The following is a 25,452-nucleotide window of genomic DNA, read 5'->3' as shown; positions in this document are numbered from 1 at the left end:
CATTTTGACAGAGTGGATGATAGAGAGAATGGGCACGCCAGGGTATCCAGGCCCTGCAAACAAACACCAGATGCATGCGCCCCCTTGTGCATCTGGTTTACGTGGGCACTGGGAAAATCAAACCTGGATCCGTAGGATTCACAGGCAAATGTGTTAACTGCTAAGCCATCCCTCCAGCCCTCGACCACAGTTCGGGCTTAGAATCACTGTGGCCTGTGCTTTGAATTCTTCAGTTAAATTAACTTTTGGATAGAAAGCTGTAGGGCCTAAGAGACCAGAGTCTCCTCTTCCCAAGTGCCTCGCTCTCTCCTTCCATCATCTGGCCATGTTCAGAGTAGGTATGGCATGTGCAGACCACCTTCTATAATGGTGACTGCGTAACCCTGGGAAGAGAAGAGGACAATGGCGTCTGCCCCAGTCCCAACCTCAACTACAAGCAAGCCACCACGCCAGCCCCCTTGCAGACAGCAGCCCTTCCTTCTCCTCCAGTAACCTCTGACAGCCCCTCCTCTGCGCCTCCGGCCTGGGCCCCACCCAGGCTCCTCTAGCGCTGGAGCTCCGGGGGTCGGGGAAGACGGCTCAATGGTTAAAGGTACCTGCTTGCAAAACTCTGCTGGCCCACGTTCAACTCCCAAGACATCTATGTAAATCGGACTAAAGAAAATAAAGTGTGGGGCTGGAGAGACGGCCTAGCAGTGAAGATGCTTGCCTGCAAAGCCAAAGGACCCAGGACCTTTCTCCAGGACCCACATAAGCTAGATGCACAAGGTGGCGCATGTGTCTGGAGTTCATTTGCAGTGGCTGGATGGCCGGCATGCCCATTCTCATTCTCTCCTTCTTTTCCTCTCTCTACCTCTCTCAAGTAAATAAAAATAAAATAAAATAAAATAAAGTGTGATGCAAGTGTCTAGAGTTCATTTGCAGTGGCAAGAAGTCCGGGTGTGCCGGTAAGAAAAAAATTTAAGTCCTGGGCTCAAGAAATGGTTTGTCTTGATTTTTCTACCTTGAACTCAGAATCTGACATGGAAAAGAAGTTATTTCCAGGTGAGTCATAAATTTATCCAATATTTAGTACTTTCAGTTCAACTTACCTTCTCACCACTTGAGTAGAAAAAGTAGCGCAACCGCACTATGTTACAGTGATCCAGCTTTCTCATGATCTGGAGCTCTCGGTTCTGTAAAGGAAACACATGAGACTATTGCTCAATAACAGCTATTGATCATAATGACCGAAATGCTTCTAAAACAACATAAAGCACTACAGACAACAAGCAACAGGCGTAGTGTTAAAAGTCATGGCAACTTCTAGCATTTCTTCCATTCCTGTGGGTTTCTAGAGATTTCAGACATGGCTCTGGGAATGCATGGTTTGAACATTTTATTCCATTTCTTTATCTGTTTTCTGTGTGTGCGGTGTCCACGCACGTGCGTGTCCGTGTGCGTGGAGGCCGCGGTCACTGCCAGTCACCTTCCTCTGTTGCACGTCGTCTTATTTTTCGAGGGTCTCTCCCGAAACCTAGAGCTCAGCAATTCAGCTATCCAGCAAGCTCTGGGAAGCCTCCTGCCCACACCCCCACAGCACTAGGATTACAGGGCATGTTGCCATACCTGGCTTTTATGTGGGTGTTGAGAGATCTGAACCCAGTTATTCATGCTCGCATAGCAAGTGCTTTACCTGCTGAGCAACCACCCCAGCCCTGGCTCAGACGCTCTTCCTACCTTTTATATCTAGTTTAGCCCTATTCTCCATTCCATTTAAAGACCATTCTCCGCACGCACGCACGCACACAAAAAGCAAGTAACAACAAATAACAAAACACTAAAAAGTTAAATGAAATTATAGTAATTCAGCTACATTTCCTTTTAGAATGATTTCATACTTTCATGAAGATTGCAAGAAAAATTCACAAGTTTTTTTTTTTCCATTCGAGGACTTGTTCTCACGATGCTCAACACCCATGAAGAGTGTTTAAGCTGTTACCTTAAATGGATTAAAACCAGAAAATTAACATGGACAACTACTACTGATACATCCACAAATCTCATTCAAGGTTTTTCAATTGTTCTAATAATATTCTTTTCTCACATTTATTGAAGAATGGAAAAAAAAAAACAAAAACCTGCATGCATTAGAGTGAGGTCGGAACGCTGGCTCAGTGGGTAGAGTGCTTACTGCACAAGCATGAGGCCCCAGGTCAGATCCCCAAAACCCGTGGAAAAAGCAGGGTGTGGCCTCATGCGTCTGCAATTCTAACATGAAGTGGGACAGAGACACAGGGCTTCCTGGCCCTTGGTAGCCAGTCTAACTGGAAACATGCAAGTTCTAGGTTCAGTGAGAGACTCCATCACAAGAAAACAAGGCAGAAAGGAGACATAGGCTGTCTTCCTCCGGCCTCTGCAGAGTGTGTAACTGCATACACACATTCATAAACCATCCTTCAAAACACTTACACACACCCACACACACATACACAAAGGCAGAAAAATTAAGAGCCTCAGAGACCTCTAGGATAACATCACAGAAAGCAACACATACAGAAAAAGCAGTACAAGGAAAAAAAGTTTGAAGATATCACTGACATTTCCTAAAACTGATTAAAAATTCTAATCTAATGAACTACAAATTTTAACAAAACCTAAATGCTGCCGGGCGTGGTGGCATATGGCTTTAATCCCAGCACTCTGAAGGTAGAAGTAGGAGAATCACCGTGAGTTCAAGGCCACCCTGGGAATACACAGTGAATTCCAAGTCAGCCTGGGCTAGAGTGAGACCTTACCTCGAAAAACCAAAACCAAAACCAAACAAACAAAAATCCTAAATGCTGAACACAGCAATCCACATATAGGCACACTACATTTAAGTGGCTTGAAGCCAAAAAGACAAACAGCAGAAAACACAAAAACGACTTACTACTACATGTGTCAAACATGACTTACAGCGGACTAATCAGAAAAACACGAGGACCAGGGGGCAATTTTTTAAAAAAAAGGGCTGAAAGAAAAATTTAAAAATCTATCTTTTCTTTAATATTTTATTTAATTGAGAAAGGGGGTGGAGAGGCAGAGAGAAAGAGAAAATGGGTGCACTAGGGCCTCCAGCCACTGCAAACAAACTCCAGAAGCATGCGCCCCCTTGTGCATCTGGATTACATGGTCTTGGAGAATTGACCCGGGGTCCTTAGGCTTCACAGGCAAATGCCTTAACTGCTAAGCCGTTTCCCCAGCCCTAAAAATCTATTTTAAAAGATTGTTACTGGGGGTGGAGAGATGGCTCATTCAGTGGAGAGCTTGCGGTACAAGCATGAGAACCTGAGCTTGGGTCCCAGCACCCACAAAAATGCCAGGCAGTACGGTGCCCCACCTAGACACCCAGCATTTGGGAACTGGAGACCAGAGATTCCCAGGACAGGCTGGCTTACAACACTAGCCGAGTGGATGAGCTCTGAGGTCAAGTGAGACACGTTTCCGTAAATCAGGTGGAGGGGCTACAGGAAGCCTGAAATCAGCTCTGGCCTCCATGTGCATGTGTGTGCACACAAAGGAGACACGTGTGCAGAACAACCGCCAATACAATTATGCAAAAAAGGAAAAGCACACATGACTGGCCTTCAAGCACAAAAAGAAATTCTCAATAAAATGTAGAACACTCTAGAACTGCTTTATTTAAAAAAAAAAAAAAAAGCCAGGCATGGTGGTCCACGCCTTTAATCCCAGCACTCATGAGGCAGAGGTAGGAGGACTGCAGTGAGTTCGAGGCTACCCTGACACTACATAGTGAATTCCAGGTCAGCCTGAGCTGCAGTGAAACCCTACCTCAAAAAACCAAAATAAATAAATAAATAAATAAATAAAATACTGCAAACCCCTCCACAGGAAGGGAAATAAGACCAGATACTAATCTAAATCCTTAAGGAGAAACAAATAGAGATGCAGAGGGCCTTTTGTATCATCAAAGGTCATAAAACATAAGAAATAGTGTACTGTTGGCTTCACAACACAAATAAATGTAGCATGTAGGACAAAGACTGTACAAAGGAGGGAAAATAAAGCTGTATTTGGGCAAAACTGCTATATTGTACTAGAGTAAGTCAATATTAACTTGAAGCTGGTGAGATTAAAATGTTAGAAAATAACTTTTTCAAATGTTAACTTCAAGACTGGACCTAAGATAATATATGTAGTGGTTAACACTGGTTGTCAACTTGACAGGGTTTAGAGTCATCAGACAGACAAACGGAGCACTTCCAGAAAGGGGTAACCGAGGAGGACAGAGGAACCGTGAATAGAGGGTAGGACCATTCCTTGGACTGGTGACCTGGACTAAATAAAATAGAGAAAGCCAGTGGAGCACGGGCATTTATCTGTAGGCTGACTTCAGAAACGATGTGAGCAGCTGCCTCACAGGCTCCTGGCTGCCACAGACAGCCCACCCGCCACCGCTGTGACTTCCCCAGAATGACAGACTGTGCCCTCAAGCAGTGAGCCAAAATAGACCCTTCCTTAGTTGCTTTTTTTAAGGTATTTGGTCACAGCAATGAATCAAGTAACAAACATAGTACACTAAAATGCAACTGTTAAAGACAAAAACCAAACAAGTCAGTGAGTTCTAGAAGGGAAATACAAAACATAAGATAGAAAACTCAAATTTAAAATAGCATAGGTAATTCCGAATCATGAGATTACAAAAACTGTGAATTCACAAAATGTAAAATCAAAACGAACATACTGACAAAAATGGGTAAAAGACAGGCCCAGAAAGCCAATCGCCACATGCTCTCTCTCATATGTGGATCCTAGCTACAGATGACTGGGCTTCTGCGTGAGAAGGAAAATAGTCAGTAGCAGAGGCCAGTAAGTTAAAAAGGAGACATAAAGGGAAGAGAAAGGAAGGGAGGAGGGTACTTAATAGGTTGGTATGTATATATGTAAGCAGAATAATTGAGATGGGGAAGTAATATGATGGAGAATGGAATTTCAAAGGGGAAAGAACAGGGGGAGGATATTACCATGGGATATTTTTTATAATCATGGAAAATATTAATAAAAATTGTGAAAAGATAAAAAAATAAAAAAAATGGATAAAAGAAAGTCACAGCTATATTCTACCTTTGGGAGCCATGCTCTACACAAATTAGATGACAAATAATATCAAAGTCAAAGTGGGTCGTGCAGATGATAATGCAGAGAGAACTAGCGTGACAGCGGCGTCATCTGAAAGAAGAGACGAGAGGGAGAGCCACTTCCTGTAATCACGTAAGCATAAAATTCACGTTGTGATCTGGCTTCTTATCAATTTAATCATGCACTACTGAAAAATGTGAACTCTACATTATGCCTAGATCCTACTTTTTATTCATTCCAAGTCGAAGGCACCAGTCACAAGATCAGTATCTTGGCCCTAGGCCCCACCCGTACGACCCGTTCTACCCACTGCTACTTAGTGTCTACCTCCTTCACCTGAATACCTACAGCCGACCCAACACCGTAATTACTTTCTGTAGCACTTGTACCTGGAAATTTATTATATACATATTGTATTTTTATTATTACAACCCCAGTTAAATGGTGGTGTATTAGATGTATTACAAAAGAGCTTACAAAATTCATATATTGTCACTACAGATACACACACAAAAATATACCTTGTCCAACTGACTTGTGCCTTAAGAGGAAAAGGTGAATTTTTAAAATTTTATTTTCAGAGTTTATTACCAGAGTTCTCAAAACAAAGTAAATTCTGTTTCTGTAGTCCCATCTACATTCCAATTCACTGGTAACCAGTTTTTAGTTACTTTTCTTCAATTATTACAATGTATAATTTGTCTTATTATACAGTTACAGTTAAAAATCTGTAAACCAGGTGTGGGTGGTGCACACCTTTAATCCTAGTAATAAGGAGGCAGAGGGAGGATTGCCATGAGTTTGAGTCCATTCTGAGACTACACAGTGAATTCCCAGTTAGACTGGGCTGGGCGAGACCCTACCTCAAAAACAAATTTTAAAAAAAAATCTAAAATTACCTGGGCTGAGCTGGGCGTGGTGGTGCACGCCTTTAATTCCAGCACTTGGGAGGCAGAGATAGGAGGATTGTTGCGAGATCGAGGTCACCCTGAGACTTCGCAGTGAATTCCAGGTCAGCCTGGGCTATAGTGAAACCCTACCTTGGGAAAAAAAAAAATTGTGTGTGTATGCATTCGTAGTATATAGTATTATCTCCACCTGAGGGGTCACAGGTATAAAGAGGTTAAGGACTATGCATGTTTTTTCCAAAATCAAAATGATATGTAACCTATTCCAACTTTCCCTTACTACTATGTGACTGGAAGTACAATACTCATAAAGCAGGCCTTGGCACTAAAAGAGTTTACATTTCAAAATAGGGTGAGTACACAAAAGGACATAAAGATGTCGTGCAACAAAAAGTGTTAAATGTCATCAGAAGTGATTTTAAAATGGTGTAAAAGGACTAAAAAGATAAAGAACACTCACACCTGGAAATATTACCATAATTGTTCTTAAACGAGTACAAATTAATTAATAGGCCATGAGGAGGATTCACTTCCTCTCTGGGATCATTTACTTTGTAAATATGGAACAACTCAAAATCACCTTTTTTCTTAGAGAGAAGAAAACAGAAAAGTGAGGCATCACTCTGCATCTCCTAGGACAGAATCGAAATAAAACCTGAAGACTGCTGCAGGGGGTAACCTCTACTGCAGCAGCAGCGGCTTCCACAAACGCAGGCGCCACCCCCTCCACCTAGGACGCGCTCGAACTTTGCGGGGTTTCCTCCTTGCGGACTGTCCTTCCTGTTCCTTTGCTACTCTTCCTTGTAAGCCTAGTTTCCCAACACCGGGGAAGGCAGTGGTCAGCTCTTTTCAGCTGTTTCCATTATCTCTCCCAGTCTAAAGCTTAAAAGGTTAACGACTCTCAGTGGTATATTCCCAGGCCAGACCTCTTCAGTGAAAAAGCTATTTACAATTTCCTTTATACATTTCAATTTGTCATTAGCAAGGTTCCTGATCCACCTTCAAGTTGCTCCACACACAGTCTTCCCATACGAACTGCCAGCAATTGCTGACTTCCAACTGCGCAGACCCAAGATCTTGCGTGTTGATCCCCACCACCCCAACACACACACCTCACATTCTACCCGCCAAGAAATCCTCTTGGTCCTATTCTCTAAATGCACTCGGGATCCCAGTAATGCATCTTCTATATTTATCTCATAGTGATGAAATTTTTGTTTAAACAAAAACCTACACATGAATGCAGTGACCTCATCAGAAGAGCCACCGGGTGTGTCTTATGGAGTGAATGGAAACAAAGGCTATAGCACATCTACACCATGGAATAGCACACTTCTCAGCCGTAACACAGGAATAATGAGAAGTCAGTCCCAAAAGTGATATATAGTCTATAGCATTCTTAAAATACAGAACAGCACACAAATGACAAAGAGATTAATAATTAATGACTGGTGTCTGGGATTATACTGACTGGTAGGAATGAAGAAATGGTTTCAGAGGGGCAATATGAGGATCTTTGTGATGTTCCCTATCTTTGCAGGCAAGCACCTTGACCATGAGGGCACCTCTCCAACCCCTGGTGTTCCCTATCTTGATTCAAGTGATGGGCACACATAATAATACACAAAACTAAATACACATGCACGCACATTCACGTGACCAGAGCGGGAAAAGACAAGCTGAATGAGAGGTGGGCTTTATCAATGTCAATATCCCGATGATGATACTGTACAATACTCTGAATCTGTGACCACTGAGAGAAAGTAGGTAAGGGGTACATGAGATTCTCTGTTGTTTCTTACAACTTCCTAATGCCTGAATGTCTAGTTTACCTCACCAACTTGACTTCCCGCAAATGCTACATTTTCAAACGATCTTAAATTACAACGGCAACATTCACTCCCAGCATTCCTTCTTTCCACATTACATCTATGAAATATGTTCAACCATTACTGTCCATCTCTTCCCACTAAATGCAAGCTGCAATACTGTATTTGGTGGCCGGGGAGATGGCTCAGTGGTTTAAGTGCTTGCCCCACAAGTGTGGGTACTTGAGTTGGGATCCCCAAACCTATGCAAAATCCAGATGCTGCAGCAGGTGTCTGTAATCTCAGCACCCATGTGGTGAGAATGAAGAGGGAGACAGGGGAATCTCTCAGAAGCCACAGCCAGCTAGACTGGTAGATGCAATGGTGAAAAACAATGAGACATTTTTGCATCAAAACAAGGTGAAGACATAGTCATTTCTGACCTCTACATGTGCCCACCTAAACACACACACACACACACACACACACACACACACACACACACACACGGGGGGGGGGGGGCAATATATTTTGTTGTAAGATATGTCACTATAAGTGCAAAAATAAAGGGGAACTAAAGCACCAAATAACTTCGCAAGCTGTGAGTCCCCACCCACATAACACAGTAGGGAGTAACAAAGCCGTGACACATTTTCTCAAATCACTGTTCATCCGCTCAATAAAGATGAAGAACTTGTTAAAGGGACTAAACGTGTATCAAATGTAGCAAGACTGAAAGCGACACTCCTCAGCCAGGTCTCGGCCCATCACACTGGGTATGCGCACGCGTGTGTTTTCATCCTTCTCCCTACTGTCAGCACATTAAAACAATGACAAGAAAAGTAATTTCTTCAAGTCCAAGATGATGGCTTCAAGTAAATTCTGGTTCTATTATAGTTAGTTTTTTTTAAATCTTTTTAATTTATTTGACACACACGGGGATAGGCAGAGAATGAGAGTGCCTCTAGCATGAACTCAACTCAAGTGCCTTGTGTGTCTGGCTTACGTGGGCACTGGGGAATTGAACCTGAGTCCTTAGGACTCACAGGTGAGCACTTTTAACCGCTAAGCCATCTCGCCAGCCCCTGTATTAATAACTACTTTCTTGTTATATGATCAAGTGCCTGATAAGAATTAATTTAAGGGAGGAAGGGTCTGCTCTGGTTTTCAGTTCTAGAGGATGCAACCCATCGAGGCACGGAAGGCGCGACGGCGGTACATGCGGCAGCTGGTCACAAGGTGCCTGCAGTCAGGAGGCAGAGCGCGGCACCTGCCCACGCTCCTCTCTGCCTCCTGCTGACTTGGTCCAGGGCACCACAGCTCAGGAAGTGGAGCCACCTGCCGCCTACACTTAGGGGGAGCCTTCCCACTATGACTTAACCCAATATAGAAACTCCCTCCCAGATGTGCCCAGAAGTCTGTTTCCTAGGCAATTCAAGATCCTGTCGACAATGAAAATTAATTTGTCTTCACAAGTCCACCCCTTGTACACTTTACGCCCACATCTATCACTTATAAGCTATAATCTATCACCCCTTACCCCACAGACTCGCAACCACCTCATAATACAAGATGAATTTAGTCCCCATTCTCCAACATTTAGAACACTGTTTAAAACCTCCACAGTCCAAGTCCCTCCTGAGACTCAATGCATTATCTCCTCTAAGGTTCTTTTTTAAAGTTACACAGTTCCAATGTACAATGGCACAGAACAAACATTCCCATTCCAAAGGAAGGAATAAGGGCACAGCAAGGAAAGATACGACATAAACAAGACTACAATGCGGCAAGGTAAACAAACACCAAATGCTGCAGCCGCCACGGGCGGAGTCTGACGGGCTCAGGGAGCCGAGGCTGCGCTGGCCTACCGCTGTCCCCTGCGGCACACACGGCCTCCCGCGCGGGCTGGCTCCGCTCCACGCCCGCAGCTTCTCTTCGCCGATCCACTGCTCCACGTTGCTCCCACTGACACTTAAGTTCTACCTTCAAAGCTTCACACAGTAGCTTCACACAGTAGTGGGGGTGGGGGCTGCTAACAGGCACTGAGCCTGTCTGGCTTTTAAAGACCATTTTGATGCCCTCACTCTTGCATCTTTCATGCTGGTAAAATTGGTACCACATGGGATGATGTGACTAAGTTTTGCTGCCACGGCAAGATGCAGCCTGGTCCAAGGAACCACAGCTACATCTGTGATTGTGTGCTGAATTGGGGAGAAAACATTTCTAGATGTTTACCTGCAAGGAATCCCTTTAGCAGCATTCTCAACTCTCTCCTTTTAAAAGAATGCCGAGCATGGTGGCGCACGCCTTTAAATCCCAGCATTCGGGAGGTAGGAGGATCGCCATGAGTTCGAGGCCACCCTGAGAGTCCATAGTGAATTCCAGGCCAGCCTGAGCTAGAGTGAGACCCTACCTCAAAAAAAAAAAAAAAAAAAAAAAGAAAGAAAGAAAGAAAGAAAAATAAAAGAATGCAGACTTTCACGAGCTGGAGCCTTGAATGGGCGCACCTTGCCCTCAGGGAACCATTCCTATAGGCCTAGTGCAGTCTCTCTTTAATGGTTCTAAGCTCCTTAACACACTGCTGCATTCTCTGCATCCACTTGCCTGCAATTTTAATTTTTGTTTATTTTTTGTAATTATTAATTTGAGAGCAACAGACAGAGGAAGGGGGGAGAGAGAAAGAGAGGGAGGAAGGGAGAGAATGGGTGCACCAGGGCCTCCAGCCACTGCTAAAGAACTCCAGACGCACGTGCCACCTTGTGCATCTGGCTGACATAGGTCCTGGGGAACTGAGCCTCAACCAGGGTCCTTAGGCTTCACAAGCAAGTGCTTTACTGCTAAGCCATCTCTCTAGCCCCTTTTTAAAAATTTTTGGTTTTTTTAAAAATTATTTATTTGAGAGCAACAGAGAAGGACGGTGGGGGGGGGGGAGATAAAGAGATATGCCTGCAATTTTAAAGGCACACACACTCCTTTCCTCTAAACTGCCATTTTGTTTATTTTTGAACTCATTATCAATCAATTTATGAGGCAGAAGGAAGCCAGAGTCTACAATTCCTGAGAGTCACTGTTCCCTCTGATTTCTCATGAGTCAGACCTTCACTTTTCAGAACATTTCTCTCTGTATTCTCCTTTTCCAAACTGTCACCACAATGACCTATTAAGCTCTGCTTATAGCACTGTAGGGCTTTTCCAGCCTCAAGTTCCAAACTCTCCCACATTCCTCCCATAAACCAGGGCCTAACAACAAGGTCAGGTTTCTCACAGCAATGGACCCACTTCTTGGTGACAATTTTCTATACTAGTCATTTTTCTCATTGCTGGGACCAAATCCATGAAAACAAACCAAAGGAAAGCAGCATGTGTTTTGGCTCACAGCTTCAGGGTACAGTGCGCGGTGCAGGGATGGCATGGCAGCAGAAGGATGAGGCAACTGGTCCCATTCCAATATATAACCAGGAAGCAGAGTGACAGACATGAAGACTGGAGCTCAGCTTGATTGCCTCCTTTTCACTTGGTCTTGGACCCCAGCCAATGGAATGAATGATGCCTGTCACTGTTAGAGTGAGTCTTCCCATGTCAATTAACCAAACCTAGAAACTCCCTAACAAATAAGCCCAGAGATTTGCCTAAATTGATTCTAGAGTCTGTCAAATTCATGACCGATAATAACCATCACAGGCTCTCAACTGAAATGGTAAAGTGACTCCTGCATGAATAATTGGTGAATTACACAACTTATGCACTTACATAACTTAATTCTTTTATTGGCATCTACACTTCATAAGAAAACACATGAATTACCTTAGTTCCTTAGCTTTCTAAAATGTACTCATCTGAAGGAATCTGTTTAACTGTCCTGATAGGAAGAAGTATAAAGATTGCACTCCTGCCTTTGGCTATGAGACAATCAAGACAATGCACCCCAAGAAACTGGAATTTCCCACAGCAGTCTCATGCTGGGAGAAGGAACAGGAAGGAATCCTGATGCCAGTCAGAGGAGAAGCATCTCTCTCAGAGAGATTGCAGTTGTGACAACTTGTCAGAAGACCTTAAAGGAGAAATTACAGCCCAGACAATGATGATGATTGATGGGTGGGGCCGCGCTTTGGCTAGGACTGCTTAGTTAAGCATACTTCTAGCCCTGTACTTAACCCTAACCCTCATTTTAGGACCCCAAAGATGAACTGGGGGAGGAATGTGCTAGGCCTTTCTATCTATCACTTCTTCCAATTTGGCCACACTGAATAAAGCTCCTCTTCTAGTTACAGTCAGTCTATCTTAATTGGCTTCATGAGGACAGGTAACTGAACCATGTTTGGTATGGATGTCTGACCCTAATAAAGAAAAGTAATACCACCAGTCTAATCAAAGTCTCCTTGGGCTGGAGAGATGGCTAAGCAGTTAAGCACTTGTCTGTGAAGCCTAAGAACCCCGGTTCGAGGCTCGACTCCCCAGGATCCACGTTAGCCAGATGCACAAGGGGGTGCATGCATCTGGAATTCGTTTGCAGTGGCTGGTGGCCCTGGCACACCCATTCTCTCTCTTCTCTCTGTCGCTATCAAAAAAATAAACAACAGCTGGGCATGGTGGCACACGCCTTTAATCCCAGCACTTGGGAGGCAGAGGCAGGAGGATCGATCGCTGTGAGTTCAAGGCCACCCTGAGACTCCTTAGTGAATTCCAGGTCAGCCTGGGCTAGATAGAGTGAGACCCTACCTCAAAAAAACAAAAATAAAAATAAAAAAATAGACAACAACAACAAAAAAAAGTCTCCTTGAGGGGGCTGGAGAGACAGCTTAGCGGTTAAGACGTTTGCCTGCAAAGCCAAAAGACCTGTTTGATTTTCCAAGACTCACATAAGCCAGATACGCAAAGTGGTGCGTGTGTCTGGAGTTTGTATGCAGTGGCTGAAGGCCCTGGCATGCCCAATCTCTCTCTCTCTCAAATAAATAAATAAAATATTTAAAGAAAAATTTTTAAGTCTCCTTGAGAGCCGGGTGTGGTAGTGCATGCCTTTAATCTGAGCACTACAGAGGAGGAGTTGGAGGCCAGTCTGAGACGACACAGTAATTCCAGGTCAGCCTGAGCTAGAGACCTTACCTCGAAAAACCAAAAAAGGGGGAAAACAACCCCACTGGAAACTAGGATTTATAAGATTATCTCTACTCACTCTTGTTCACTGCACTATTCACAAAAGCCAAGATGAGGGAAACAATCCAAGTATCATTCTCAAATGAATAGACAAGGAAAATGGTGTATGCATGTTACACAATATTGCTCAGACTTTCAAACAGATTTTATTTATTTTATTTATTTGAGAACAAGAAAGAGGGGGAGAGAGAGAGAAAGACAGAGAATAGGCATGCCAGGGCCTCCAGCCACTGCAAACAAACTCCAGATACGTGAGCCCTTTTGTGCATCTGGCTTACATGGGTCCTGGAGAATCAAACCAGGATCCTTTGGCTTTGCAGGCAAATGCCTTAACCGCTAAGCCATCTCTCCAGCCCTTGCTCAGAATTTTTAAAGGACAGTATAGTTGAACGTGAAGGTTTAAGCCTGTGATTCCAGCGCTAAGGAAGATGAGTCGAGAGGAGTGAGTTTCAGGCTTGTAAGGACTACAAAGGAAGACTTCAGCGTCAAAAAAAAAAAAAAAAAAAAAAAGGAAGAAGGGGGAGGAGGAGAAGGAGACGAAGACCTGTGGAAACACAGACTTGTAAAACTATTACTTTGTAGACATAGAACAAAGTTGGCAGTGTTCTGATTTGGTCTGTGTGGAATATGGACATCAAGTTTGGAAGAACTGGCATCTTAATGTTGTCTCTTATTTTCCATGCACCTGAAGTGAGTTTCCATTTTTCTTAGACTCTCTTTGCTACCTTTCCTTAGACTTTTGTGGGGTTTCTTATGTAGATATTGTATTTTATTAGATTTATACTGAAATATTTCATTGGGGAGTGCTTGTATAAACTGGTTTGTGTGTGTGTGTGCGCATGCATGCCGGAGGCCAGAGAGCAGGGGTGTCCGTCTCCGTTGCCTATCTGGGTATTTCCCAGAGGTTCTCTGCCCCTATAGGACTAGGGCTACAGATGCGCATGGCCACACCCAGCTGCTTACATGGGTGCTGGGGAATGAATCTCAAGGTGGTCTCGGGCCTGCTCAGGCCCTCATGCTTACACAAGAAGCACTCTTACCTAATGAGCCATCTCTCCAGCACAGTTCTATTCAATTTTAATTTCAGTAGTTAATTCCTGCTATTTAAGAGAGCAGCTGCCTTTTGCACATTAGTCTTGTATTCTGCAACCCTGCTATACTTACTAACTCCAGGGTTTCTTCTTGTTGGTGATCGTTTATTTTCTTTGTAGAAAAACCGTATCATCAATGAACAAGAACAGTTATTGTTTCCTTCCCAATCTACACACTTTTACTTTCTAAGTTTTGATCTGGTGATGAATATGAAGCAGTAAAGGCACATTTTTGCCTCGTTTTAGATGGTACTGAAAATGCATCTAGTTTCTTACTATGCTATTACTTATGGGTGAGCATAGATGTTCTGTACCAAACTGAGGAAGCTTACAGTAAGAATGTGCAACTACTGATGAAAAACCAAAATATCTGTTACTGCAGGACAACCCAGAAATGGGACACAAATAGTCAACTGAATCTGACAAAGGCATTTCAATGAAGAAAGGCCAATCTTTTTAATGAATAATGCTAAAAGAACTAAACAGACACATGCAAAGAAATGAATCTAGATAGACAATCTTAGATTTTTCATAAAAGTTAACTCAAGAAGAATACATATAAAATGCACAACGAAGCCAGGCGAGGTGGCGCACGCCTTTAATCCCAGCACTTGGGATGCAGAGGTAGGAGGATTGCCGTGAGTTCGAGGCCACCCTGAGACTCCATAGTGAATTCCAGGTCAGCCTGGGCTAGAGTGAGACCCTACCTCGAACCCCCCCCCCCAAAAAAAGCACAATGATAAAACTCCACAAAGAGGGGCTGGAGAGATTGCTCAGTGGTTAAGGCACTTGCCTGCAAAGCCTAAGAACCTGGGTTCAATTCCTCAGTACCCACGTAAAGTCAGATGGAAAAAGCAGTACATGTCTCTGGAGTTCATTTGCACTGGCAAGAGGCCCTGGCATGGCCATTCTCATCCCCTCCCCCCCCCCGCACCTCTTCCCCCCTTTTCTCTCTCTCTTTGAAATAAGAAATGAAATATTTTTAAAGCTAAAATATATAAAAGCTGGACAAAAGAACGGTTAGGAATGTTTGCGTTAACTCCCCAAAATGTCTGCATTGAAATCTAATCATCAGTGTGCTGGTATTTGGAGGCAAGCACACTAGAAGCTGATTTCGTCATCCTGAGTAGGACTACACTCTTGTAAGAGAGGCTGCAGAAGTGCTTTGCCCTTTCCAATGAAGACATAACTGTGGCAATCTAGAAAACAATGAGCTCTCAGCCCTAAATCTACTCCTGCCTTGATCTCACATTTGCCTGGCTTGGAACTGTGAGAAACCAATTTCTATTGTCTCTAAGCCACATTGTTTATTGTATGCTATTACAGTATCACAAACAGACTAAACAGCAAGACCTGAACAGACACTTTTGTCCCTTGGTATCCATAAATAACTGATTACAGGACATACCTCTTCATGACAGGGGGAATACCAAACTCTAGGGATGCTCATCTTACATATTATATAAAATGAAGTAATATTAGCAAACATATCATTGTGCGCACTTCATTCTAGGACATGTATTGCTATGCTCAGATATGAAGATATGAAGTGTCTTTAAAAAGGATGCCTCAAACGCTTGGTCCCCAGCCAGTGGATCCATCCATTTAACAGTAACTGGATCCTGGGGGCTCTGACTTAATCAGTGCATTAATCTCCTCACAAATTCATATGATGGCCTTACAGAGGCGTAGGGCCTAGTAAGTCACTGGGCCTGGGCCTTGGAAAGACAAACCCTGTCCCTGGCCCGTCCTATGTCTCTGTCTTCTGTCTGCCAAGAGGTAAGTCACTCTGCTGCATCACGTCCATCCCACCAAGATGATCTGCGTTGCCAGGCACAGGTACACAGGCATCAGGCCCAAGTGACCACGGACTGAAATCTCTCAAAGTGCATTTGTCACAGCCATGAAAACTAGCATGTATGTAATACCTAACACAATGTCAATGCTATTTAAATAGCTGCTACAGTGCTTAGGGAATAATAAAAAAGAAAGCAATCTGTGTGTGCTAACTACCAATAAATTTCTTTCCAAGCAGTTTCTATCTTTAGTTGACTGAATCCATGGATGTAGAAATCAAAGACACAAGACCTGCTATCATACAGATGGTGATGACAAATATAAAACGCCATCATAGAACTGCAAATTAAAACCACTAAGCTTTAAATATGTTTAATTTGTTAAACACTTAATAAATGAAGGCTCAGGACACACAAAAACTAGAGTACTCTCACATTCATACCTCACAGCTACCTACACAAGACCTCCATAAAAGGAGAGGAAAAATGGTGACATCAAAATAGGAGAGGAAGAAGGAATTCAGTGTGGGAGGAAGGAAGGGTGCTGGGAGGGATCATGATAGTGGTACACTGTCTACATGTATGGAGGTTGTTAGTAAAACCTTCAGAGAGGAAAAAAAAAACAGGCCAGGTGTGGTGGCACATGCCTTTAATCCCAGCACTCAGGAGGGCAGAGGTAGGAGGATCACCATGAGTTCAAGGACACCCTGAGACTACATAGTGAATTCCAGGTCAGTGTGGAGTAGAGTAGAACTCTACCTCAAAAAGAAGAACAGGGGGCTGGAGAGATGGCTTAGCGGTTAAACGCTTGCCTGTGAAGCCTAAGGACCCCGGTTCGAGGCTCAGTTCCCCAGGTCCCACGTTAGCCAGATGCACAAGGGGGTGCACGCGTCTGGAGTTCGTTTGCAGAGGCTGGAAGCCCTGGCGCGCCCATTCTCTCTCTCTCCCTCTATCTGTCCTTCTCTCTGTGTCTGTCACTCTCAAATAAATAAATAAATAAATAAAAATTTTTTGAAAAAAAAGAAGAACAGGAAGAGGAAGAAGAAGAACACTCACACATTGCTGATGGAAAAATGAATTATTTTCCATGGCCACTTTGGCAGAAATTTGGCATCTTCTTACAAAACTAAATACACTTCATTACCATACAGTAATTATGCTAACCGAAAACTTATATCCATATTATATTATATTATATCCATAATAAAAACACACATATGAATATAAGGAGCAGATTGTCATAACTACAAACACTTGGAAACAACCACTAGGTCCTTCAAGAAGAAAGTAGGTAAGTAAAATTTGGAGTTTTCAAAAAACTAAGTATTATTACCACTAGAAGAACAATCGTGGCTGGAGAGATGGCTCAGCAGTTAAGGCGTTTGTCTGCAAAACCTAAGAACCCAGGTCTGATTACCCAGTACCCACGTAAGCCACATGCATGAGGTGGCACATGCACATGGAGTTCCTCTGCAGTGGCTAGAGGCCCTGGTACACTCATTCTCTATCTGCCTCTTCTTCTTCTCTCTCCCTCTCAAATAAACAAACAATAATTTTTTTAAAAAAAAGAGCAATTGTAGCCGGGTGTGGTGGCACATGCCTTTAATCCCAGCACTCGGGAGGCAGAGGTAGGAGGATCACTGAGAGTTCGAGGCCACCCTGAGACTACATAGTGAATTCCAGGTCAGCCTGAGCCACAGTGAGACCCCTACCTCAAAAAACCAAAGAAGGAAAAAAAAAAAAAAGAGCAATTGTGGCACAAAAAGTTATGCAGCATTGAAGCCGGGAGCAGAGGTAGGAGGATCACCATGAGTTCAAGGCCACTCTGAGACTACATAGTGAATTCCAGGTCAGCCTGGGCTAGAGTGAGACCCTACCTCGAAAAACAAACATAATTATGCAGCATTGAGAACTTGTGGCTTGAGCATGAAGCCTCTTGGGCTGGAGACTGCTGAGATCCACTCCCTAGGATCCATGTACAAACAAAGCTGAGTATGGCCGTGCCAAATCCACAGGGGAGAGAGTGGGGGGACCAGGGAATTGCTGGGGCTTACTGACGGACAGCAGGTCCAGGCTGACAAGAGAAGCTACCTCAAAGAGATATATGGAGGAGCAGCAGGAGAAAGACACTTAACATGTTCCTTTAGACTCCATAACCCTGTGCATGGGACACAGGCATCAGCACACACGCATGCCTACACTACATATCACACACAACACACACACATACACATACGTACACACACTTACGTAAGTAAATGTAGTGTATATTGCTAAGTGTTTGCATCCAGCAAACCTGGAAGGAATACATAGTGTATGATGCCAACTTGTGATAGTCTACAAAATGCAAAGCTGTAAACGTAATAACGAGATGCATGGTGATTAAAGGTTTGGAGAGAGGGAGAGGAGGACAGATCAGGGCAAGAGATTTTCAGTGCTAAGAAACCATTCTTATAATACCAACAAATCAACATGACAATGAAAACCAAGGCCATGGGTAACTGGCCTATGGTGGGGGAAGTCCTGGTTTCCATTTTTAGTACCACAGAGCGAGGAGGAAGAGGAGAGGGGATTAGAGGGTAGGGAAAAGAGAGAACAATTAAATACCATACTTGCTAGGATGTGCAGACTGGGGTGCATGCACACTTTAGTTTTAAATTGTGCAGCTGCTTGGGAAAGCAGGTTACCACTCCCTCAAGGTTTTAATCATAGAATCACCAAGTGACCCAGAAACTCAACTTCCAGAAATATACATAAAACAAACAGGAAGAAAGAAAGGTTCCTACAAAAGGTATACGAAGGGCTGGGAAGAGGGTTCAGCAGTTAAAGGTGCTTGCTTGCACTGGGCGTGGTGGCGCACCCCTTTAACCCCAGCGCTCAGGAGGCAGAAGTAGGAAATAGCTACGAGCCCAAGGCAGCCTGGGACTGCACAGTCTGAAGTGTGAGTTCCAGATTGTCCTGGGCTAGAGTGAGATCCCACCCCAAAATAAACAAGCAATGGGGCTGGAGAGATGGCTTAGCAGTTAAGCACTTGCCTGTGAAGCCTAAGGACCCCGGTTCGAGGCTTGATTCCCCAGGACCCACATTACCCAGATGCACAAGGGGGTGCACGCATCTGGAGTTCCTTTGCAGTGGCTGGAGGCTCGGGCATGCCCATTCTCTCTCTATATATATCTGCCTCTTTCTTTCTCTGTCTGTCACTCTCAAATAAATAAATAAAACTAAACAACAAAAATAAAATAAAACAAACAAGGAGATTGCTTGCAAAAAACAGTAATAATACATGTAAATATTCATAGCTATATTATTATTCATAATGGCCAAAAATGCAAATAATACAGATATTCATCAGTTGATGAGATAAACAAAACGTAACATATTCCAGAATAAAATACTACTTGGCCACAAATAATAATGAATTAGGATGCTTAAAGTTCGTAGCATCCTCCTCCCTAACAGAGAACTACGACCACACTCAGGAGGTCCGTGTAGCATCCTCCTCCCTAACAGAGAACTACGACCACACTCAGGAGGTCCGTGTAGCATCCTCCTCCCTAACAGAGAACTACGACCACACTCAGGAGGTCCGTGTAGCATCCTCCTCCCTAACAGAGAACTACGACCACACTCAGGAGGTCCGTGTAGCATCCTCCTCCCTAACAGAGAACTACGACCACACTCAGGAGGTCCGTGTAGCATCCTCCTCCCTAACAGAGAACTACGACCACACTCAGGAGGTCCGTGTAGCATCCTCCTCCCTAACAGAGAACTACGACCACACTCAGGAGGTCCGTGTAGCATCCTCCTCCCTAACAGAGAACTACGACCACACTCAGGAGGTCCGTGTAGCATCCTCCTCCCCGGTCCACCACGTGCTGCTTTCCTCCACGCAGCAAGGCCGCGCTGTGGCTCGAGCACCGAGGTGCTGACGTGAAAGACAAAGAGGCCCTCACCTAAGTTAAAGAGGAGTCGAGAAAGGGAGGAGGGGAACACCCAACAGATAAGGGGTGCCAAAGTGGCAGAGAGAGGGAAGGCATTGAAAAGGTGATAGGACAGGTGAAAATTCTGGAAGAAGGAAGGCTGCACAGGGAGACAAAGAAGTCCATGGTCCCGTTCTTCCTCGTGCCCTGGCAGTTTAGGGGAAACACAAGCTCACCCCACTGCAGCCAGCCTCTTGAAAAGACACTGGCAGTCCTACCCACAGGGTCCACCCTAAATCCAGTCGGATGATTTGGTCTGACAGCGACTCCTGGGTAACCATTAGTCAGAGAAAACACTGACTTCGTCATTCCCCGTATCTGAGAGGAAGGACTATGGTCATGGACCATCGTGACAGAGGGTCTATTGTGTAAGAGCGAGCTACTCTGACGGGCTGGAAACAAGGAGCAGCCAGTCACAAGCCAGATGACGAGAGTGACACGGCAGTCATGGAATGCGGAGGTCTGGGCCCACAGAGACAGGAGAGAGAAGGCCGGAGGGCGCCGACTGAAGGGCATGGAGGCTGGCCGTACCCTCCCATCGCTCGAACATCACCCCACAGAGACGATGACCCACTGGGGTTTTAAACTACTTCTCTACCGCTGGGTTTACTGCAAGTGAGACTCAGAAGTTCAAAACCAAGACAGCACTAGACGTCCACCGGATCCTTCCCACGGGATCTTCACTACGGGGCGTGAGCTGAATGCCCGGGCAGATGCTGCAGTACCCATCTTAGTGATCTCTTTGCTTCCATCCCTCTCCAACTGCTTTGGGCGTCAGTTAGCCAAACCCAGGTACACAAACTGGGGCGTCTCTGCAGTGATTAAGAACCTGCCTGGCACACAGGCTGCAAAATTAAATGTGGCTGGCTGCTGGCTCCTGGTCTGCCAAGACTGAAAATTGCTAAAGTAAACAGAACTCTCAAACAACTAACCACTGACCAACCTGATGAAAGACAAGAGATTCCAAAATCAAATGACGACCTCTGCCTGGCAGATTCTAATATTAGAGAACCTAGAAAGAAACCAATCTAGTTGCTTTTTCATTATTTTTATTATCCCTTATATTTTCCATTTAATATTATTTTAGCTTTATTTTCAATTTCATTCATGTTTAACTAATTTTATATATTTTATTGTGTGTAATCAGATTTTGTTTGTAATTAGAATTTTGTCTCTCATACTTTTATCTAAGCAATTTTTCTTTCTTCTCCTTTTTCTTTGATCATCTTTATTTCATTTATTATTTTATTTTATTTATTTGTGGTTTTTCAATGTGGGGTTTCACTGCAGCCCAGGCTGACCTGGAATTCACTATGGAGTCTCATGGTGGCCTTGAACTCACGGTGATCCTCCTACCTCTGCCTCCCAAGTGCTGAGATTAAAGGTGTGCGCCACCATGCCTGGCTATTATTTTTACTTTTACCATAATAGATTTTACTTCATACCTTACTTTACATTATTCTTCTTCTCGTTTTCTTTCCTATGGATATTGGTGTTGAGTAGTTGGCTTTAATAGACTTTAAGTTTATTTCTCTATCTATCTTGCTTTTCATATTGGTGCTCTTACAATGGTTTGGTTTCTGCTCTCTGAATGGTACTGGGAATTGAGTCTTCAAAGGAAGACCGCCCAGTAATGAGGCCCCCAAATAAAACTGTAAGAGACATCATTCATTCCAACAGATGCACAATTTGCAACACAGAAATACAAGATGAAAACAATTAGGTACTGTGGCTCCTCCAAAAGATGGTTATCCTCACGCCTAGCAAATAAAAAAGATTCTGCAATGGCTGAAATGCTAAACAAAGAATTCAAAGGTTAACTGTAAGAGTGATCAATTAATTGGAGAAACACATGAAAAGCAGATGAGGAAACGAGGAAGTAACCCAGGGCCTGAGCAAGGGAGGGGGAAATGCAGATGAGCGCAGCAGGGAGGGAGAGTGGGGTGGGTGCACGCCAGCAATTTTGGATAATAAAAGGTCAATAAATCAATTTAAAAACACAATGGAAAGCATCTCCCATACTCTAAAAATCAGGCAAAAGAAAGAGTATCAAGGTCTGAAAATAAGGCCAAAGAAATACTACATTCCGCTTTCACGAACTTTGGGGCCCAACCAAGAGACTAAATGGTTCTGAAGGAGCAGAGATCCAAAAGGAAGGTATAAAAATCCCAATCAATTTGGTTTTAACAGCAAATTTCCCAAATCTAGGGAAAGAAATGAAAGTCCAAGCACAAAAAGACATCTAGAACCCAAACAAACATGAGCAAAGGAATCTCTCTTTAGTATATACAATTAAAAGAGCAAAGAGCTAGGTGCGGTGATGTACGTCTTTAATCCCAGCATCGGGAGGCAGAGGTAAGAGGATCGCCCCGAGTCCAGAGCCAGCCTGAGACTACATAGTGAGTTCCAGGTCAGCCTGGGCTACAGAGACTCTACACCTTGGGAAAAAAAAAAGCATATATATATGGGGGGGGGCAGGCCTGGTGGCGCACACCTTTAATCCCAGCACTCCGGAGGCAGAGATAGGATTGCCAAGAGTTCGAGGCCACCTTGAGACTACATACTGAATTCCAGGTCAGCCTGGACTACAGTGAGACCTCGAAAAACCAAAAACGAGAGAGGCAAGAGCGAAGAAAGAATATTAACAGCTGTGACAGAAAAATGACAACCACGGTCACTTTCTGGCTGCTCATGTCCTGGACTTCAGGAAGGGAAGACCCCAACTCCCACATGGGCTCTCCACCTCCTCCCTTCCACAAGGCAGGAGCTCTCTACTTCCTTCTCTTTCCTTCTTTTAATGTAATAAAACCTTAGTCTTAAAATAATAATAAGGAAAATGTCGACCAATTTCCCAAGGCAAACTCATCAAAAGTTCTCAGACTTCTCAGCAGAATTTCTAAAAGCCATGAAAGCATGGAAGGATTATTGCAAGGCCTAAAAGTTAAGCATCTCTCTAACGAGAATGCTATGCCTGGCAAAATTTTCTTATTGATTTTAACAGAGAAATGAAGACCTTCCATGAAAAGAACCAAGTACAGAAATTCATGAGTTAACATTGTGGAAGACACTTCTAGAAGCCCTACACAGCATTCTCTTATTTAGCCTAGATAGCTTCCAACAAGCTTTATTCACTCAGTAAGCAAGCAAGGCTCATGTTGGAGGTCTTTTGGGGGAGATGCTGTACCAGTCTGAAAGGGCAACTTCTGTTTGAGGATTTCCATCACTTTTGCTAATATTTTCTTAAAGCTATACTATACTTTAAGACTTTCCCTATTCAACCTACTGCTGGCTTTAGGTTTTTCTGAAGTTGATAATCACAAGTTTCTATGAGCCATTAAACACTACTATCCAAGGCACAAAGATTAATTCAAGTTGTCTATCAGTTATCTCAACAAATACTTTTCCAAATATATAACTTAAATCTAAAAGTGGGATTACCAAATAAGTTTTACCCTAGAAATAAAATTTCAGCTAGATTACAAGAAGTTATACAGCAGAAAATGGGGCTGGAAAGATGGCTTCAAGGTTAAGATGCCTGCCTATGAAATCTAAGGTCCCATGTTTGACTCTCCAGATGCCACATAAGCCAGACATACAAAGGTGAGGCAAGTGAAAGGTCACACCTTCCCACTAGGTAGTGGAAGCATTTGGAGTTCAAGTTCAGTGGCTAAGGCCCTGGTATGCCCATTCTCTGTTTCTCCTTCCCTCTCTCTGAAAAAAAGAAAAACAATTTAAGCAGAAAATGTTCTCAAAATGCTTTATTTCATTTAACTCATACTATACTGAAGGGTGTGGTGGCGCACGCCTTTAATCCCAGCACTCAGGAGGCAGAGGTAGGAGGATCGCCATGAATTCGAGGCCACTCTGAGACCACATAGTGAATTCCAGGGTCAGCCTGACCTAGAGTAAGACCCTACCTTGAAAAACAAAAAAACAAACAAACAAAAAAATAAAAAATTATATATATATATATATGTGTGTGTGTGTGTGTGTGTGTGTGTGTGTGTGTGTGTGTATATATATATATACACACACACACATATATATATATATATACACACACATATATATATATATATACACACACACACACACACACACACACACACACACACACACATACATACACACACACACGCTGAAGGGAAAGAAGAAAGGAACAGGAAGGAAGACAGAGGTAAGAAGATTGGTCAGCCTGGGCTAGAGTGACAGCCTACCTCAGAAAAACAAAAAACAAACAAAAAAGTGTCTATGAAAAGCAGAGTCAGTCTCTTGCAGCTATCACCACTGGCAATCAATCCGCAGCTCATGCTACCTGGGGCTGGCTGGCTTCACTGGAGGATGACAGCGAGACAGCTGAGGGGTACAGTGACCCTCTGGCTCTGGCAAGGGCAGTGCCAGCATCTCCATGAGACCAGCCCATGGTCCTTGGGCACCCGGAGAAATTCCCACTGCTCTTCCAAGGGCACAAGGTTCAGCAGTTCTGAAGAAGTGCCATTGGGAGATGCTGGAAATGAAGTCTTTAATCCCATCTCTTAGTTTTGCGAAGGCAAATCAAGAAACCACGAACACCTTTAGTAAGGAAGGGGCTGCATATCATGTCCTAGCTGAAGGCTTTATAATCTGTCATGGGCATTCTAGACCAAAAAACGAATGAGTTCCTTTGGACAATGGTAAAGATGCAGGCCTTGGAGAAATTCTAAAGAAATAGGTAAGGTAGCTAAAAGCTCTTCCCTTCATAAAGCAGTGACTGATGTCTGCGGTGCCTTTGACTGGGAGCAGGGGGTGGCTTTGGGACGTGTCTTCCCTGGATCTGAAGAAGGGAGCTGGTGTGCCCAACCCAGTGTCGGACAAGTGCTACCCCTCAGAGGAGTGGGCGTCCCAGCACGTGTGCATTACGCTGCCTCAGCTCTCCCGCGTGCAGCCAACAGCACTGTCAAAAACCTGGGCTGAAGGGCTGGAGAGATGGCTTAGCGGTTAAGCGCTTGCCTGTGAAGCCTAAGGACCCCGGTTCGAGGCTCGGTTCCCCAGGTCCCATGTTAGCCAGATGCACAAGGGGGTGCACGCGTCTGGAGTTCATTTGCAGAGGCTGGAAGCCCTGGCGCACCCATTCTCTCTCTCTCCCCCTCTATCTGTCTTTCTCTCTGTGTCTGTCGCTCTCAAATAAATAAATTAAAAAAAAAAACAAAAAAAAACCCTGGGCTGAAGGAGGAGACCAGCACCTATTATGATAAAGAATCTAATGAGCAAAGTTTTATTAGGCAGACTCGGAAAGGATGGAGCGTATGAATTAAGGGATTTGGGGAGACCATTTAACTTAATTACTGCTAGTTTGGAAATATCTTTGTAAATTTGCAGTCTCCTTATGATGATTGTGGTTAAATGTTTGTATTTTTCATTTGTGCATAGTCCATTTTAGTTGGTTTTGCAAGTGTACATGTGGTACCTTTTCTTTATTGGGCCATTCTTACGTATGTACTTTTTAAATTCACAAAGTTCTAGGTATCATCCCAGAAGCCATGGGCTGTTATCAGAAAAACGTCTGTGTCACAGGTGGGACAACTTCAGTGACTGGTAAGCCAGTGAGGTCCCCA

General features: G+C 43.8%; 1 protein-coding gene across 3 annotated transcripts in view; it reads right to left on the bottom strand.

Moving 5' to 3' along the window:
* Positions 1–25,452, bottom strand: part of Gsk3b (glycogen synthase kinase 3 beta) — a 191,082-nt gene that overhangs the window by 107,892 nt on the left and 57,738 nt on the right. For all 3 annotated transcript variants that reach the window (XM_045146943.1, XM_004666845.2, XM_045146941.1), the window contains exon 3: positions 1,092–1,175. In XM_045146943.1, coding sequence (XP_045002878.1) covers positions 1,092–1,175 — 84 coding nt within the window. The remainder of the gene's footprint in view (positions 1–1,091; positions 1,176–25,452) is intronic.

Source organism: Jaculus jaculus, chromosome 4, assembly GCF_020740685.1.
Source record: "Jaculus jaculus isolate mJacJac1 chromosome 4, mJacJac1.mat.Y.cur, whole genome shotgun sequence".
NCBI lineage: Eukaryota > Metazoa > Chordata > Mammalia > Rodentia > Dipodidae > Jaculus > Jaculus jaculus.
Note: the sequence above shows the minus strand (reverse complement) of the source record. Positions and strands in the feature narration are given on the sequence as shown.